Raw genomic sequence first — 18,807 nt, 5'->3', positions numbered from 1 at the left:
ACTATCATTCTCACATACGCATACATGCATAGTATGTGTGCAGCCGTGGACACACAAACATAGTCTAGTGCATATACGCACACACACACACTCCCCCACTTCACCTCCCCTTTCATATTTCTAATGACAGCCAAATCTGTTTTTTGGACGTTGGTTTGCTAAGTAAAACAGCGGTTTAAAGAAAACACCAGCACTGTTAGTCTTCACCTCCCTTTTTCTGCTTCACGTTTCATCATAAAAGTTTTTCTGGCAGCCGAATCTGCAAAGGTATAAAACCTCGAGTCGGCTTTGGGTCCAATAAACAACTAGGAGACTATATGAGGAGACCACATTCAAAAGTACCAGAGAGCATGAGAATACCACAGTATTGTACAAAGTAACAAGGTCAGGAATTATACCTTCTGCCTTATAAAGCATGTACATTACAAACCCTTAGGCAGGCATGATACAAAGCTCAGGGGTGCGTGCTCAGTCCCCTCCTGTACTCCCTGTTCACTCATGACTGCACGGCCAGGCACGACTCCAACACCATCATTAAGTTTGCTGATGACAACAGTGGTATGTCTGATCACCAACAACGATGAAACAGCCTCTAGGGAGGAGGTCAGAGACCTGACCATGTGGTGCCAGGACAACAACCTCTCCCTCAACGTGATCAAGACAAAGGAGATGATTGTGGACTACAGGAAAAGGAGGACCGAGCACGTCCCCCATTCTCATCGACGGGGCTTTAGTGGAGCAGGTTGCTTCAAGTTCCTTGGTGTCCACATCACCAACAAACTAACATGGTCCATGCACACCAAGACAGTTGTGAAGAGGGCACGACAAAACCTATTCCCCCTCAGGAGACTGAAAAGATTTGGCATGGGTCCTCAGATCCTCAAAAGGTTTTACAGCCGCACCAGAGAGCATTTTGACGGATTGCATTACTGCCTGGTACGGCAACTGCTCAGCCTCCGACCACAAGGCACTACAGAGGGTAGTGTGTACGGCCCAGTACATCACTGTGGCCAAGCTTCCTGCCATCCAGGACCTCTATACCAGGCGGTGTCAGAGGAAGGCCCTAAAAATTGTCAAAGACTCCAGCCACCCTAGTCATAGACTGTTCTCTCTGCTACCGTATGGCAAGCGGTACCGGAGTGCCAAGTAAGTAAGTCGGTCGGTCGGTCGGTCACTCACTGAATCTGAATCTGAATCTTTTTTTTCAGAATATTAAACTGTAGAATTTTTTATTTGGGTATAAGAGACACAGACACACACACAGACAGATCTGAGACACCTCACTATCTCATGTAAACAGTAATTCCACATCTATCTATGTCCATTTGAGGAGACTGCTGCTCTGCTCTCTATCACAGAGGAACTCAACAGTTTCATGAGAGAAATGTCCTTGCACTGATTCAGTGGTCCCACAATGGACCTGGACATCTGACTGCCATTACAATGAATTCTAACATACTTCTAAGATACAGAAACACCTACACACTTTAAGAAATAAAACTAAGTACAAGTACCTCCCATATACAGTATCTACCGGGAAACTTTTATATACTGATTATTACACTGGAGCTATTGTATATAACATCTCCAAACACTACAACTTCTCCCTTTCCTTCATCCATAAAGCATGTCTAGATTGGGAGAGGCCCAGGAGAGGAGGCCAGAGCAGGTGTGTAGTGGTGGTGTGGCACACCCAGATCTGAGCTCATCCTGGTAGATTAACAGCATCTTCTCAGAGCTAGGAGTCTGGGATGCAGGCAGGTCAGTGGACGCCTACAGGGCAGGGCTGGCCATGCCACGCCGGTCCCTCCGTCTGTCTCAGGACACCTCTTTCATCCTCCTTTACACCTTGAGCACACCTAGGAGTCCTTCTTAATGGTTCACACACCCTCACTGCTAAAACACTCCCACACACACACTGCTAAAACACTCCCGCTCACACACACACACCGCACACACTGATCCATGCGGATATGAGAGAACATTCCCTGTCCTCAGGCAAGGGCAGAGAATTCCGAGGTGTGTCATCAAGCTGAGAATGAGACACGGCTAAAGCTCAAACGCGCACACACACACACACGCACGCACATATTCGCACACAAAGACACACACACACACTTCATAGCTCAGATCTGGAGTCACGTAATGACCGGATCCCACAGGCCTCCTCATGGGATAATGACAGGATGAACTGTAGTATGGGCTGCAGGGCAAAGAACAGGAGAAAACCCATCGAATACACAAAAACACGCACTCACACACTTTGCCTTTAAATATATATTTAAATGACACAAGAGCCTCAGGTCATGAGCATGTCACAGTTCTATTGATGGTGATGTATACTGGTAGAGGGGGAACGCAACGCCAGTCAGCGGTTGATGTTTCCAGAGAGATCACTCCAGATCTGATGTTTGGATAAACTTGGAAAAGTGTCTTATTCTGCAGTGAGACAGAGCTTGTTGGATGCTTCATATGTCTTGTATCACGATGGTAGATCTCTCATCCTAGACGGCTGAAGAGGGATATAGTTAAGCTCTAGTGGACAGATTCTGTCCTCTATTACAATCCTGCTTTACCCCAAACACAGCTGTTCACAGCCTTCCTTAACTATGTCATCCATCATCATTAACTGCTATAGGAGGGAGAGATACACCACACACACACACACACACACACACACACACACACACAAGACACCAAGACACCTCATTAACACTCGCACCATGTTTGATTATTTTTCCTGATCATTTCCAAACACTCCTCGCCAGCCGCTGCATCCTGTTTCCAGGCCTTCCAGTTCCTGCCTAGCTGATTGAACTGTTCCTACTGTAAACCATGTACTGTAGGGAGCAATACTGATATATACAATACTGTAAACCATGTACGGTAGAGAGCAATACTGATATATACAATACTGTAAACCATGTACGGTAGAGAGCAATACTGATATATAGAATACTGTAAAGTGTATGGAAGGGAGCAATACCTCTGTAAATCATGTACTGTAGGGAGCAATACTGATATATAGAATACTGTAAAGTGTACTGTAGAGAGCAATACTAATGTAAATCATGTTCTGTAAGGAGAAATACTGATATATACAATACTGTAAAGTGTACTGTAGAGAGCATTACTACTGTAAATCATGTTCTGTAAGGAGAAATACTGATATATACAATACTGTAAAGTGTACTGTAGGGAGCAATACTACTGTAAATCATGTTCTGTAAGGAGACATACTGATATATACAATACTGTAAAGTGTACTGTAGAGAGCAAAACTACTGTAAATCATGTTCTGTAAGGAGACATACTGATATATACAATACTGTAAAGTGTACTGTAGGGAGCAATACTGATATATACAATACTGTAAACCATGTACTGTAGGGAGCAATACTACTGTAAATCATGTACTGTAGGGAGCAATACTGATATATACAATAATGTAAAGTGTACTGTAGAAAGCAATACTACTGTAAATCATGTTCTGTAAGGAGAAATACTGATATATACAATACTGTAAAGTGTACTGTAGAGAGCAAAACTACTGTAAATCATGTTCTGTAAGGAGAAATACTGATATATACAATACTGTAAAGTGTACTGTAGAGAGCAAAACTACTGTAAATCATGTTCTGTAAGGAGACATACTGATATATACAATACTGTAAAGTGTACTGTAGGGAGCAATACTGATATATACAATACTGTAAACCATGTACTGTAGGGAGCAATACTACTGTAAATCATGTACTGTAGGGAGCAATACTGATATATACAATAATGTAAAGTGTACTGTAGAAAGCAATACTACTGTAAATCATGTTCTGTAAGGAGAAATACTGATATATACAATACTGTAAAGTGTACTGTAGAGAGCAAAACTACTGTAAATCATGTTCTGTAAGGAGAAATACTGATATATACAATACTGTAAAGTGTACTGTAGAGAGCAATACTGATATATACAATACTGTAAAGTGTACTGTAGAGAGCAATACTGATATATACAATACTGTAAAGTGTACTGTAGGGAGGAATACTGACACTAGTGCAGGACTTGACATTAACGGTTTTAGTAAAACTGATTTTTGACTCCCCCAAAAAAGGCCCGTAACGACATCGGCCAAAAGGGTGGCTGAAAATGACTGAAGTACATAGGAGGGATCTGAAATACATTTCTGTGTTTGCCCATATACAATGCTATATCCCCCTAGCGGCCATCCACAATAATGTAAAAAAATAAAAAATAAAAAACTGCTATGCATTTGGCTGGAAGTCTACGGGAGGAACGAGAGGAATCATGTGGAGCCAAATATTTTTGAATAGCCTATTCAACTCTGTTGGAACTGTAGTACTAAAGAGATGTGTAATAGCCTAGGTCTATCTGTGGTACCAAAGAGATGTTTAATAGCCTAGGTCTATATGTGGTACCAAAGAGATGTTTAATATCCTAGGTCTATCTGTGGTACCAAAGAGATGTTTAATAGCCTAGGTCTATCTGTGGTACTAAAGAGATGTTTAATAGCCTAGGTCTATCTGTGGTACCAAAGAGATGTTTAATAGCCTAGGTCTATCTGTGGTACCAAATAGATGTTTAATAGCCTAGGTCTATCTGTGGTACCAAAGAGATGTTTAATAGCCTAGGTCTATCTGTGGTACTAAAGAGATGTTTAATAGCCTAGGTCTATCTGTGGTACCAAAGAGATGTTTAATAGCCTAGGTCTATCTGTGGTACTAAAGAGATGTTTAATAGCCTAGGTCTATCTGTGGTACTAAAGAGATGTGTAGTAGCCAAGCATGATCATTACACAGGTGCAATGTGCAATTTTGTCACACAACACAATGCCAAAGATGTCTCAAGTTTGCAATTGGCATGCTTACTGCAGGAATGTCCACCAGAGCAGTTGCCAGAGAAATGAATATTCATTTATCTACCTTAAGCCGCCTCCAATGTCGTTTTAGAGAATTTGGCAGTACGTCCAACCGGCAGTACTTCTCTCCCTCTATCCTCTCCCTCCTTCTCTCCCTCTATCCTCTCCCTCTATCCTCTCCCTTCTACCCTGCCTCCGTCCTCTCCCTCCTTCTCTCCCTCTATCCTCTCCCTCCTTCTCTCCATTCTACCCTGCCTCTGTCCTCTCCTTCCTTCTCTCCCTCCTCCTCTCCCTCTATCCTCTCCCTCTATCCTCTCCCTCTATCCTCTCCCTTCTACCCTGCCTCCGTCCTCTCCCTCCTTCTCTCCCTCCTCCTCTCCCTCTATCCTCTCCCTCTATCCTCTCCCTTCTACCCTCCCTCCGTCCTCTCCCTCCTTCTCTCCCTCCGTCCTCTCCCTCCTTCTCTCCCTCTATCCTCTCCCTCCTTCTCTCCCTCCTTCTCTCCCTCTATCCTCTCCCTCTATCCTCTCCCTTCTTCCCTCCCTCTATCCTCTCCTTCCTGCTATCCCTGTGAAGAGTATATTTAGAGCCACACATGCCATGTGACCCCTCTGTCAGAGGTCAACAGCTCCGATCCTGTTGGGGTTCGTACGTCAGCCAGCCTGGCAGCACATTGGCTGGGTGAATGACTTCAGCGTTGACATATACACGAAGTCAAAGGTTATTATCGGTAGGGGAGGTGGGAGTGGGAGGGGTTAATCTACAGCTGGTTTAATGAGTAATTATTTACCCTCACCCCACCCCTCACCGAAAATACCCCAAACAACACACATATTTAAATGCATGTGTGTGCATATGCAGGTGTGTGTGTGTGTGTGTGTGTGTGTGTGTGTGTGTGTGTGTGTGTGTGTGTGTGTGTGTGTGTGTGTGTGTGTGTGTGTGTGTGTGTGTGTGTGTGTGTGTGTGTGTGTGTGTGTGTGTGTAAGAGTTAGAAAACAAACATGCAAAATTAGTTTTCCCGGCGGGCGGACATTTCCGGTGTGTTCCTCAGGGAACAGAGCCCCTCTGGGCGTGAGAGACCAACCGCATTCTTTATTTCTTTCATTAATGATCAGGCCCAATTATTAACGGAGCTGCAGTGCTTTATATATGTCTGAGGGGTAATCGTGTTTTTCTAGGAGTGATTTATGACTAAAGGAAAGACGGGTGCCCCCTCCCCATTCCTCTACCCCCCACCCTCTCCAAATTCTAACCCCCACTCCTCATTCCTCCACCCCCCCATTCCTCTAACCTACACTCCTCTACCCCCCTCCTCACTCCTCTACCCCCCACCCTCTCCAAATTCTAACCCCCACTCCTCATTCCTCCACCCCCCCATTCCTCTAACCTACACTCCTCTACCCCCCTCCTCACTCCTCTAGCCCCCCTCCCCACTCCACTAGCCTCCCTCCCCCATCCTCTACCCCCCCTCCCCACTCCTCTAGCCCCCCTCCCCATCCTCTACCCCCCTCCCCACTCCTCTAGCCCCCCTCCCCCCCTCCTCTAGCCCCCCTCCCCCTCCTCTACCCCCCCCCCCCCCCCCCCCCCACACTCCTCTACCCCCCTCCCCACTCCTCTAACCCCCCTCATGTCTTCACCTACCGTACCTTACCCCAACCTTATAATTGAGTTGCCCCCCCACCAACTGTCTAAAGTACCCTTCTATTCACTCGCCCCATAGTCCTGCCCCCACCACTCTATTTTCACTGGCCTCCCTGTTCCTGCAGACTGTGGCTAAGTGAGAGGAAGAGCAATCATCATCATCGAACACAGGGAGGTGAAGGGAAAACATGTTTCCCTGTCAGCCTCAGGACCAGGGAGTCTCAGGACCAGGGAGTCTCAGGGGAGACTGGCGCTTCAAGGACTGTCCCTCAAACCTCAGTGTATGCCACAGACACACACCTCTGTTTGAGGAGAGGAGGCAGGGGAAACAGATGCCCTATTATCCAGTACGAACTTACACAGTGCATTCAGACCCGTTGACTTTTCCACATTTTGTAATGTTACAGCCTTATTCCAAAATGTATTAAATAAAAAATGTTCCTTATCAATCTACACACAATACCCCATAATGACAAAGCAAAGACATTTATATAAGAGCTGGCCACCCGCCCAAACTGAGCAATCGGGGGAGAAGGGCTTTGGTCAAGGAGGTGAACAATAACCCGATAGTCACTCTGACAGAGCTCCAGAGTTCCTCTGTGGAGATGAAAGAATCTTCCAAAAGGACAACCATCTCTGTAGCACTCCACCAATCAGGCCTTTATGGTATAGAGGCCAGACGGAAGCCACTCCTCAGTAAAAAGGCACACAGCCCACTTGGAGTTTACCAAAGGCACCTAAAGACTCTAAGACCATGAGAAACAAGATTCTCTGGTCTGATGAAACCTCTGAACCTCTGATGAAGTCTCTGAATGTCCTTGAGTGGCTCAGCCAGATCCCGGACTTGAATCCGATCAAACATCTTTGGAGAGACCTGAAAATAGCTGTGCAGCGACGCTCCCCATCCAACCTGCCAGAAATACAGGTGTGCCAAGTTTGCAGCGTCATACTCAAGAAGACTCGAGGCTGTAATTACTGCCAAAGGTGTTCCAGTAAAGGGTCTGAATACTTATGTAAATGTGATATTTCAGTTTGTTATTTTTAATACATTTGCCAAAATGTGTTATTCTGGGATATTGTGTATTGATTGATGAGGGGGGAAAAAACTAGTTAATACATTTTAGAATAAGGCTGTAACTTAACAAAATGTGGAAAAAGTCAAGGGGTCTGAATACTTTCTGAATGCAGTGTACATGTAAAGAGATGCAGAATATGATCCTGAACATCTTAGACCCACAACAAGAGGGAGACAGACAGAATAGGGTATTTATGTGAATGTAGGCCTACGTGTTAGAGTGAGCATGTGTGGCTAGGTGAGCAAGAGAGTGTGTGTGCTTGTATGCCCGTGCGTATGTGTGTGTTGTGTTTGAGAAATGGGGCTGAAATTGCTGCCACATGTCAGCAGCGGAGTAAGGGATGGACGCTGGACTTGAGAGAGAGAGAGAGAGAGAGACAGAGAGAGAGAGAGAGAGAGAGAGAGAGAGAGAGAGAGACAGAGAGAGAGACAGAGAGAGAGACAGAGAGAGAGACAGAGAGAGAGACAGAGAGAGAGAGACAGAGAGAGAGAGACAGAGAGAGAGACAGAGAGAGAGACAGAGAGAGAGACAGAGAGAGAGACAGAGAGAGAGAGAGAGAGAGAGAGAGAGAGAGAGAGAGAGAGAGAGAGAGAGAGAGAGAGAGAGAGAGAGAGAGAGAGAGAGAGAGAGAGAGAGAGAGAGGCCCTTGGCCAAAGACAAATAGAGAGGAAAGGGGTTTCTCATTCTGGGGTCTGTGCAGACAGGGTGAGAGGGTGGTGGTGGGTAGCTGCTGTGACTTCTATACTGACTGGGTTTGACAAAGAAGTGATGGTGTGGGGAGAGAGGAATCAGGACAGGCTTCTAAGGCTTACACTGACCTCAGCTCCATATTGACTTAAGTTCATATTGCACGTAATCACAGTTCGTGATTCTGACATGGGTAGGGTTGATGGTGAGGGTGCTACAGTATATCTGTTACTGTCGTGTGTGTATTCTAGAGGTTAAGTGGCCTGAGGTAATCACAGTGCCCCTAAGGAGAGAAGAGGTCAAACTCCACAGAATGGCAGCCATTGTCTCTCCAAACACACGACTGTCAGCCCTGCAGAGGCTGCTGGGTAATTGAGTGCTGACGGACAGGTGACATGACATGATACTCATTACTGTGTGTGTGTGTGTGTGTGTGTGTGTGTGTGCGTGCGTGCGTGCGTGCGTGCGTGCGTGCGTGCGTGCGTGCGTGCGTGCGTGCGTGCGTGTGTGTGTGTATACATATGTGTGTGTGTGTATGTGTGTGTATGTGTGTGTATGTGTGTGTGTGTGTGTGTGTCTATTGGAAGGCAGCTTCCGCTCAGCCCGGTCAAAGCTCTTCTCTGTCCTGGCACCCCAATGGTTGAACAAGCTTCCCCCAAATGTCAGGACAGCAGAGTGCCTTTCTGAAATAAATCACACGGCAACCCACCACCCCTCCACTTGTCTTTTCCTACTATCCCAACTAGCACTGACTTTGGTGATAACTTCTTTATTTGTGGACAAATGTACTTACTACGACTGTGATATGTTGTTAGCTAGCTACAGTATCTTAAGATGAATGCATTAAATGTCCGTCACTCTGGATAACAGTGTCTACTAAATGACAAAAATGTAAAATGGAGAGAGAGAGAGAGAGCGAGAGAAATCCACAGCCAAGACTTGTAAAATTCACCGTTAATATTCTGAATCAGTTGTGCCATATAATAAGCCATTTATTTTGACTAAACCATTGGGACCCTTTCCAAGGATGAGCTTCTTTAGCTACAGTCCACTATATTAGGTACGAGATAGAAGTCAAAGATCTCACAACTTTACAGAATAACAGAATGACATTTTGTCTGAAAGTCCTATACTGAATAAAAATCTAAATGCAACATGTAAAGTGTCGGTCTCATGTTTCATGAGCTGAAATAACATTTCCCAGAAATGTTCCATACACACAAAAATATTATTTCTCTCAAATTTTGTGGACAAATTTGTTTACATCCCTGTTAGTGAGCATTTTATCCTTTGTCAAGATAATCCATCCACCTGACAGGTGTGGCATGTCAAGAAGCTGATTAAACAACATGATCATTATACAGGTGCACCTTGTACTGGGGACAATAAAAGGCCACTCTAAAATGTGCAGTTTTGTCACACAACACAATACCACAGATGTGTCAAGTTTTGAGGGAGTGTGCAATTGGCATGCTGACTGCAGGAATGTCCACCAGAACGGTGTGCAAAGGAGTATTTCTGTCTGTAATAAAGCCCTTTTGTGGGGAAAAACTAATTCTGATTGGCTGGGCCTGGCTCCCCTGTGGGTGTGTCTATGCCCTCCCAGGCCCAACCATGGCTCCGCCCCTGCCCAGTCATGTTAAATCCATAGATTAGGGCCTAATGAATTTCCTTGTATGAACTGTAACTCAGAAAAATCTTATAAACGCAACATCCAACAATTTCTATTTTTGCCCAGTATACAAAAGAAAGTAAAACTTTGATCAACCAGACTAGCCCTCCATAAACAGTCATCCACAGTAGCATATGATTTCCTCTGCAAGATCTTTCCCTCAGCAGTGAAACCGCACGAGAGGTTTGTGTGTGTGTGTGTGTGTGTGTGTGTGTGTGCGTGTGTGCGTGTGTGTGTGTGTGTGCGTGTGTGTGCGTGTGTGTGTGCGTGTGTGCATGCATACGTGTGTGTGTGCTTACCGACCTCCTGACCACCTACAGTTTAAAGCCAACAACACACACCTGTTACATGGACATTAGGCACTATAGGAAATGTATCATGGGTGGGCAGTGTGTGTGTGTGTGTGTGTGTGTGTGTGTGTGTGTGTGTGTGTGTGTGTGTGTGTGTGTGTGTGTGTGTGTGTGTGTGTGTGTGTGTGTGTGTGTGTGTGTGTGTGTGTGTGTGTGTGTGTGAGAGAGAGATCTGGGAGGACTGCAAAGTTAATGATGTAGTATGTTGTGTGTTTGAGCGTGCAGTATGTGTTTTGGAGCATACTGTGTGTGTGTGTGTGTGTGTGTGTGTGTGTGTGTGTGTGTGTGTGTGTGTGTGTGTGTGTGTGTGTGTGTGTGTGTGTGTGTGTGTGTGTGTGTGTGTGTGTGTGTGTATTCTACCATTTGTGATGTGTGTTCAGCCTCACACATGTTTACGTCTCCCTCTGTGTAAACCATTAAATATCTCATCCCCACTCTGACCCCTATAACTCCTCTTTATGGTTTTTCCACATGGCCTCTCCTGTACGCGGGGGCTTTACTTTGGACCGCACCATGTTTGTTCTGGGGGCCCTTACACTCCACAGCTAACACCACGTCCCAAACCACATTGACGGAACACAGGAACAGAGGACGGCCGGAGAACGGTCACAGTGGTCGAACCAGGTCAAATGAGTTCCAAACCCGTTTGAGGCGGTTCAAACTAGGTCAAATCCGTTTAAAATGGTCAACAACATCGTAACAAATCACGAAACCCCAGGTCCAGTCCAGATCAGACCAGTTCAAACCAACTCTATTGGTAAGGGGTTAGGATATATTTGATGTATTCCTGGCATTGGGTTAATCCTGACTTTTACAGCCATAGCAACAATATACTTCCTGGTTCCTACCATATGAAGGATCTCACCTGCCTCAACATCCTCAGATGAGAGACAGAGAGACAGAGAGAGATAAAAAGAAAGAGAGAAAGACAGAGAGCCAGAGACAGAGACAAAAAGAGAGAGAGAGAGACAAAAAGAAAGCGAGAGAGAGAGACAAAAAGAAAAAGAGAAAGACAGAGAGACAGAGACAAAAAGAGAGAGAGAGAGAGAGAGAGAGAGACAAAAAGAAAGCGAGAGAGAGAGACAAAAAAAAGAGAGAAAGACAGAGAGAGAGACAGACAAAAAGAGAGAGAGAGAGAGAGACAGAGACAAAAAGAAAGCGAGAGAGAGACAGAGACAAAAAGAAAGCGAGAGACAGAGAAAGACAAAAAGAAAGCGAGAGACAGAGAAAGACAAAAAGAAAGCGAGAGAGAGACAGAGTGAGACAGAGACAGAAACAGAGACAAAAAGAAAGTGAGAGAGACCAGAATAGGGAGACCAGAATAAAGTGAGCCTATACGTTTCTGTGTTAGCATGGTTCAGACCACATCTCTTTTCACGACTCACTACCCATGCAGGCCATTCATCACACAGAGATCAGGAAACAACAACACAGACACACCCCTACTGGGGTTACTACCACGCACACACACACGCACATGCATGTGCACACACACAAACCTGGATAACGAACAATGTCAAACAAAAGCACTTCACAGCTGATGATTTTAGAGACAACTATGAAAGGTGGTAATCCAACTCTCATTGGATTTTAAAAGGGCACCATAAAACTGACGTGTATTTGCACAAGGCTGGGGTTGTGTGTGTGTGTGTGACATGGTTTGGGGTCGCCAGGGTTTATGAGTGCTCGACCGCAAACACAGTCGCTGGCCCTGCCACATACTGCGACCCGGTGTTGTGACATGGTTTGAGTGGCGGGTGTTTTCCTGTTTCCCCCTATGGCTGTGCCGGTGACCCGGTGTTGTGACATGGTTTGAGTGGCGGGTGTTTTCCTGTTTCCCCCCCTGGCTGTGTCTGTGACCTGGCGGACAAGTCGGCTCCTGCCGGCTCCTTTGTGGAGGCCAGTTGCACAGGTGGGACTCATTTTCACACTGTGATTTATCAACATGGTCGCAGCACGAGGCTCAGAGTGGGCCTACCCATAGCCCCCACTGCTGAACACAACAGAGCCACTGCTCTGCAGGCATCAGGGACGGGATCAACTCCAGTTTTAGCCGGTTTAAAAAGACAGCATGGTAAAACGCTGCATTGAGTCATTATTGTTGTACCTTTTCAAAGTAAAACTGTGATACTAACTCTCCAGCAAACAGTGGTACACCCCTCTCTGAATTCTCCAATACACCTCTCCTTCCTGCCACTCTCTCATACGCTAGTTAAATATGCAGGAGGGCCGTGTGACTGGTTACCTGATCTGCAGGTGTACTGTTTCAGCACTACACTGACCTCAGCAGGACAGATAACACACCTATTACAGGGTTACATTTCCACTGCACCCTCCACAATGATGTGCTTAAACACACACACAGACACACATATTTTTCCATTCCCACAGAGGAAAACCAGAAGATGGATTCAATCAACCCCATTTAGGAGCGGTCCTTAACTTTGACGGACTGATAAATGCACTTCCATTCCATTCTATTATGTCTTCCTTGATTCTCTACTTCCCTCAAATCAACACTGCATCGTCTGTTCTCTCTAGCCATCTCTTCTTTTCCATACCAGAGTGGCTGCCTGTCTGTGTGTCTGTGGCCCTCCCTTTACCCCTCCTGCCCTGAGTGAGTCAGTATCATGACTGTCAGCCTCTATGGAACCTGGCTGTGAGGCATTGACCAACTCTGATAGAGCTGGAGGGCTTTGATCCACTCTGATAGAGCTGGAGGGCTTTGATCCACTCTGGTAGAGCTGGAGGGCTTTGATCCACTGTGGTAGAGCTGGAGGGCTTTGATCTACTCTGGTAGAGCTGGAGGGCTTTGATCCACTCTGGTAGAGCTGGAGGGTTTTGATCCACTCTGGTAGAGCTGGAGGGCTTTGATCCACTCTGGTAGAGCTGGAGGGCTTTGATCCACTCTGGTAGAGCTGGAGGGCTTTGATCCACTCTGGTAGAGCCGGAGGGCTTTGATCCACTCTGGTAGAGCCGGAGGGCTTTGATCCACTCTGGTAGAGCCGGAGGGCTTTGATCCACTCTGGTAGAGCCGGAGGGCTTTGATCCACTCTGGTAGAGCCGGAGGGCTTTGATCCACTCTGGTAGAGCCGGAGGGCTTTGATCCACTCTGGTAGAGCTGGAGGGCAAGATAAACTGATGGCCACGTGGACAGAGAAGGATATAAAGATGGGGGGGTGATAGGGGTCCAGACTGGGATTGACTGACTGACAGTGCGTGGTGTGTGTGCGTGCGTGAGATCAGGGCTGACAGATCCCATTATGGCCCTCCATATCCCAGCAGCCTCTCATGTTAGAGTGAAGTGTCAAATGTCAGGTGCATTACATCCAATTATATATTGACCCTCTGTCAAACACACAATCTCACACCCACCCACTGATAGTAAATTATTTTAAAGACCCCCACCAGAGGGCAATGCCGCCCCTATTTCAACGTTAATTCCTGTCCTAGAGCGTAAATTCTCGTTTAGGTTCCACCTCAGAAGAATGACGCAGGCTACTAATACAGATTACCTGAACTGGGTGTGGGAACGTTGTGCTGATTTCCATATGGAGTGGACCAATAACAACAAGTAGGGCAGTGACAGCTGTCAGTGTAGCTAGCATGCTAAACCTATCTAGCTAGCTAATCTTATCTGTTGTTGCGACACCATATTCAAAAGATTAGCCAACAGGCTAGGTTATGGCTGGTTCTGGAGCTGGATTTGTCATTAGCATTTAGTGAAAACTTTGCCACAGATGGATAGGGGAAACCAGTATATTTGACTTTGCCATCTTCCATAAATTGTGGCCACAAATCCGCCATAGAAAAAGAAAGAATGAGATGAAGCTTCGGTAATATGGGTAGCGAAACTATTGAACATGTGGGACTAGAGAAACGTTTTTCTACATTGTAATGGACACGGTGCAACTTTGGTAGGCTGTTGGCAGGCTATTCAGCAGCGCTCCAGCAATGCCAAGTCAGCCCCATGCTCATGCCATGGTTCTCACAGCTAGGGGAACTTTTCTTATGATGAACACTGCAAATGATACGTAACAACACCGCATCAGACACGAAACACCAATACAAATGTAACAACAGCACAACAAAATAAATAAATGTGTGGAATTTTCTTTTGCGGGTGGTTTTTCATAATAGGATAGATACTTGGTTTTCTAGTGTGGCCAAAACCATTCATCTTGGGGCCACGGGGGGAACAGGGTTCTAAAATGCAATATCCCATGCAATTATACTATTAATAAAATGTTTTTACATCTAAAAAATTGCATGTGATATTGAATTTTGGAGCCCCGCTCCCCCTGTCACCCCAAGATGAATGGTTTTGGCCACGCTATATTTACAGACTACCTAAAAAATAAGTGAAAAGTATTCATCCAAAACTCTTTGCTGGTGTTTCTGATTAATAAACAATGCAATGCTGGTGGGTGGTAACTTTAAAATAAAACCCAGCCCTGAGGAAATGTAGACTGAAAATGATTAGCATGTCATCTCATAGGGAAAAACAATGCATTGACACGGATTTCCCACTTCATACTTAGACTAACATTATGACTTATTGACTTAAATCGTTGTGCAACATCATGGGTGAGCTATGGGCATCGTCTTTCAGCTCCAGCTCTTGTGGGCGTTTAAGTATGATGTATTCAGCTCACCCCTACGCCAAAATTCCTTGCACATGTATAGACTATTAGCCCTAATTTCGGCCCAAATTGCTTCCTGTAATGAAGAGTGGACATCGTTAGTGAGCCGCTCTCCGCTGCCGCGCACAAAGACATCTAAAGTATCGCTTCCAACTCCACAGAAGTTTGGAGAAAAATGCTAACCTTCCCCCCTCCTCACCCCCCGCCTTATAAAATCATTAGACCCACAGACTTCAAAGACAGAGTGATGAAAACCCTGCCAGTCTCCCTCAGCCTCCCTCAGTTTCTCTCCTGCCAAGTCGCTCAAGATTTACTTAGAAATTGGACGTTGGTCCATGTCCCGAGGACATCGAAAGATACCTATAAAACCCGCCAATAGGGGCAACAGTGAGCGCTATTACCATCGAATAGGCTTGGGTTTTGCTATGGTGTTGTGGCCCAATGCCAGACACTCGTTTCATTGGTTGGGGTTTCAACCCTTAACTGGGGGAGGAGCCGCATGAAGAAGGAGGAGTCACAGTCGCAACCTAGGGTGTCCAAATCACATCCACATTTTGACATTTGGAGCAACTTCGAAATTGGACGTTTGGAGAAACGTGGATAAACGTCAGAATCTGAAGTCAAATTGGTCAACCCGTGAGCTTGTTGCTCTTTCTCCCAGACAGACCCAATGCACTAGGCCAGACAGACAAAATGGAAGGCCCTGACTAGGTAAGATCTGCACAGGCCTCTCCCTAGCCTGCCATCCTGCGTGTGTGTGTGCGCAGTATTTTAAACACTCTCACCTCGGTCTGCAGTGTGGTAGAGCGTTGCTCCTTGGCGCTGAGTGATTCTTTGAGCACCTCTATGTGCTGTTTGCAGTCTGAGTTCTGGTTGGTCAGAGCATCCAGTTTGGTCTGTAGGGCCTGCATCTCTGATTCCTTCTTATTCAGCTCCTGCTTCTGCTGGTCTACCTGTCAGTCACAACACACACACGTTAAACCATAATAAAATACCTTAGCAATTCTGAATGGAGCAAAACCGAAAGCTCCTCAAAGACCAATTACACACAACTCAAACCCAAACACATCAGACCAACACATAGAACACATCAGATCAACACATAGAACACATCAGACCAACACATAGAACACATCAGACCAACACATAGAACACATCAGACCAACACATAGAACACATCAGACCAACACATAGAACACATCAGACCAACACATAGAACACATCAGACCAACACATAGAACACATCAGACCAACACATAGAACACATCAGACCAACACATAGAACACATCAGACCAACACATAGAACACATCAGACCAACACATAGAACACATCAGACCAACACATAGAACACACACCTTCAGAGGACTGACACGGGATATATGGAGAATCATGCTGATACAACATGCAGCTCAGGTTTGGTTGAGAGGTCAAATGTTTGTATTTTCTGCTCCAGAGAAAATATAGAATATCTTAGGTCAAAGTTTGGTCATTCTTCTCCCACTGTCAATTTATGGACATGACACATATCCTCCAACCTCCACAATCACCTTGGAGACGTTGTTGAGTACATAAATACAACGTGGAGGGCAAACGTGGACGCACACACTCTCCAATACACACAGAGGGCCAAAATGATTCATCCTCTAGAAGACTAGAAATGTTTCTCTCTCCAAGACACACTCCTACTACTATAGGCCCCATGGAAACAACAGTCCAAACACCCAAACTGAGACAAGGAGAAAAATAGTTCTGAGAAGCTGTATTACACACAAATATCTGCAAGATTACTGATCGTTTTTGAAATTGTGTAATTGAAGGGAAAGAGCTGAAAGAACAGCACAGAACAACCACTAAGGAAATCAAATGGACCAGTTCGTATTTTGTCCCCCCTCTGTGTTTTTCCTGCGAGTGGGCTAGCTATGCGCACAAAGATTGTCATCTGCACTCCAGCGCCAAAAATGTGAGAGGTTGATTTCTGAGGGAGATTTGTTAATTGTGGTGCTCGGCGGGGAGCATGTCATGACTTTAGAATTCTGAGAGGGATAGAGAAAGCTGGGCCAATCACTTTTTACTCTGAGAGAGACGGGGATAGAGATGGAGAGAGAGAGAGAGAGAGATAGATGGAGAGAGAGAGAGAGATGGCGAGAGAGAGAGAGAGAGGGGGGGGGGAGTAGGGGAGAGATGGAGAGAGAGAGAGAGAAACAGGAAAAAAGAGAAAAGAGTAGAATGGGAGATATGAGAGAAGAGAGAGAGGTAAGACGGGAGAGTGGAGGGGAAAGAAAGGGGAAGAGAAAGCGGAGAGAGTGTATAATGGAGATGGGGAGAAGAGTAAAGAGAGAAAAAGAAACAGGGGAGAGATATGAACGAGAGAAGGTAAAAGAGGGGTACTTCTGCTGAGCGGTCAGCTATCCAGGGCTGCTGGGACAGGAGGAAGGTGGGGTGGGTGTCTAAGTGTGGTGGGGGGCCCCCGGCCCTGGAGGAGCCCAGGCCCACTGACACACGGCCTGATATCTACGGAGACAAAAACACAAAACCAACCACTAAGCTACACGCCATCACTACCTTATACTGACCTAGCATCACTAAGCTACACGCCATCACTACCTTACACTGACCTAGCATCACTAAGCTACACGCCATCACTACCTTATACTGACCTAGCATCACTAAGCTACACACCATCACTAACTTACACTGACCTAGCATCACTAAGCTACACGCCATCACTACCTTATACTGACCTAGCATCACTAAGCTACACGCCATCACTACCTTACACTGACCTAGCATCACTAAGCTACACGCCATCACTACCTTACACTGACCTAGCATCACTAAGCTACACGCCATCACTACCTTATACTGACCTAGCATCACTAAGCTACACGCCATCACTACCTTATACTGACCTAGCATCACTAAGCTACACGCCATCACTACCTTATACTGACCTAGCATCACTAAGCTACACGCCATCACTACCTTATACTGACCTAGCATCACTAAGCTACACGCCATCACTACCTTACACTGACCTAGCATCACTAAGCTACACGCCATCACTACCTTACACTGACCTAGCATCACTAAGCTACACGCCATCACTACCTTATACTGACCTAGCATCACTAAGCTACACACCATCACTACCTTATACTGACCTAGCATCACTAAGCTACACGCCATCACTACCTTACACTGACCTAGCATCACTAAGCTACACGCCATCACTACCTTATACTGACCTAGCATCACTAAGCTACTGTAGTGAAGCATCTTGCACTGCGATGCAGTGCCTTAGACCGCTGCGCCACTCGAGAGCCCAATTTGCCCATTATTCTTTTCTAAATTATTCAAGCTCTGTCAAATTTGTTGTTGATAATTGCCAGACAACAATTTTCAGGTCATAGAATTTCAAGCATATTTAAGTAAAAACTGTAACTTGGAACATTCACTATCTTCTTGGTAAGCAACTCCAGTGTAGATGTTTTAGGTTATTGTCCTGCTGAAAGGTGAATTAATCTCCCAGTGTCTGGTGGAAAGCAGACAACCAGGTTTTCTAGCATTTTGCCTGTGCTTATTTCCATTCCGTTTCTTTTTTATCCTGAAAAACTCCCCAGTCCCTAACAATTACAAGCATACCCATAACATGATGCAGCCACCACCATGAATAAAAATATGGAGAGTGGTACTCAATAATGTCTTGTATTGGATTTGCCCCAAACCTAACACTTTGCATTCAGGAAAAAAAGTAAATTACTTTGCCACATTTTTGGCAGTATTACTTTAGTGCCTTGTTGCAAACAGGATGCATGTTTTGGAATATTTTTTATTCAGTACAGGTTTCCTTCTTTTCACT

At 45.5% G+C, this 18,807-nt stretch overlaps 1 protein-coding gene across 1 annotated transcript in view; it reads right to left on the bottom strand.

The window, feature by feature from the left end:
* LOC120061677 (ERC protein 2) overlaps positions 1–18,807 on the bottom strand; it is a 253,027-nt gene that overhangs the window by 172,348 nt on the left and 61,872 nt on the right. Inside the window, exon 6 of the mRNA XM_039011569.1 lies at positions 15,732–15,899. Coding sequence (XP_038867497.1) covers positions 15,732–15,899 — 168 coding nt within the window. The remainder of the gene's footprint in view (positions 1–15,731; positions 15,900–18,807) is intronic.

Source organism: Salvelinus namaycush, chromosome 16 (assembly GCF_016432855.1).
Source record: "Salvelinus namaycush isolate Seneca chromosome 16, SaNama_1.0, whole genome shotgun sequence".
NCBI classification, from domain to species: Eukaryota; Metazoa; Chordata; class Actinopteri; order Salmoniformes; family Salmonidae; genus Salvelinus; species Salvelinus namaycush.
This window is presented reverse-complemented; position numbering and strand designations above follow the sequence as displayed.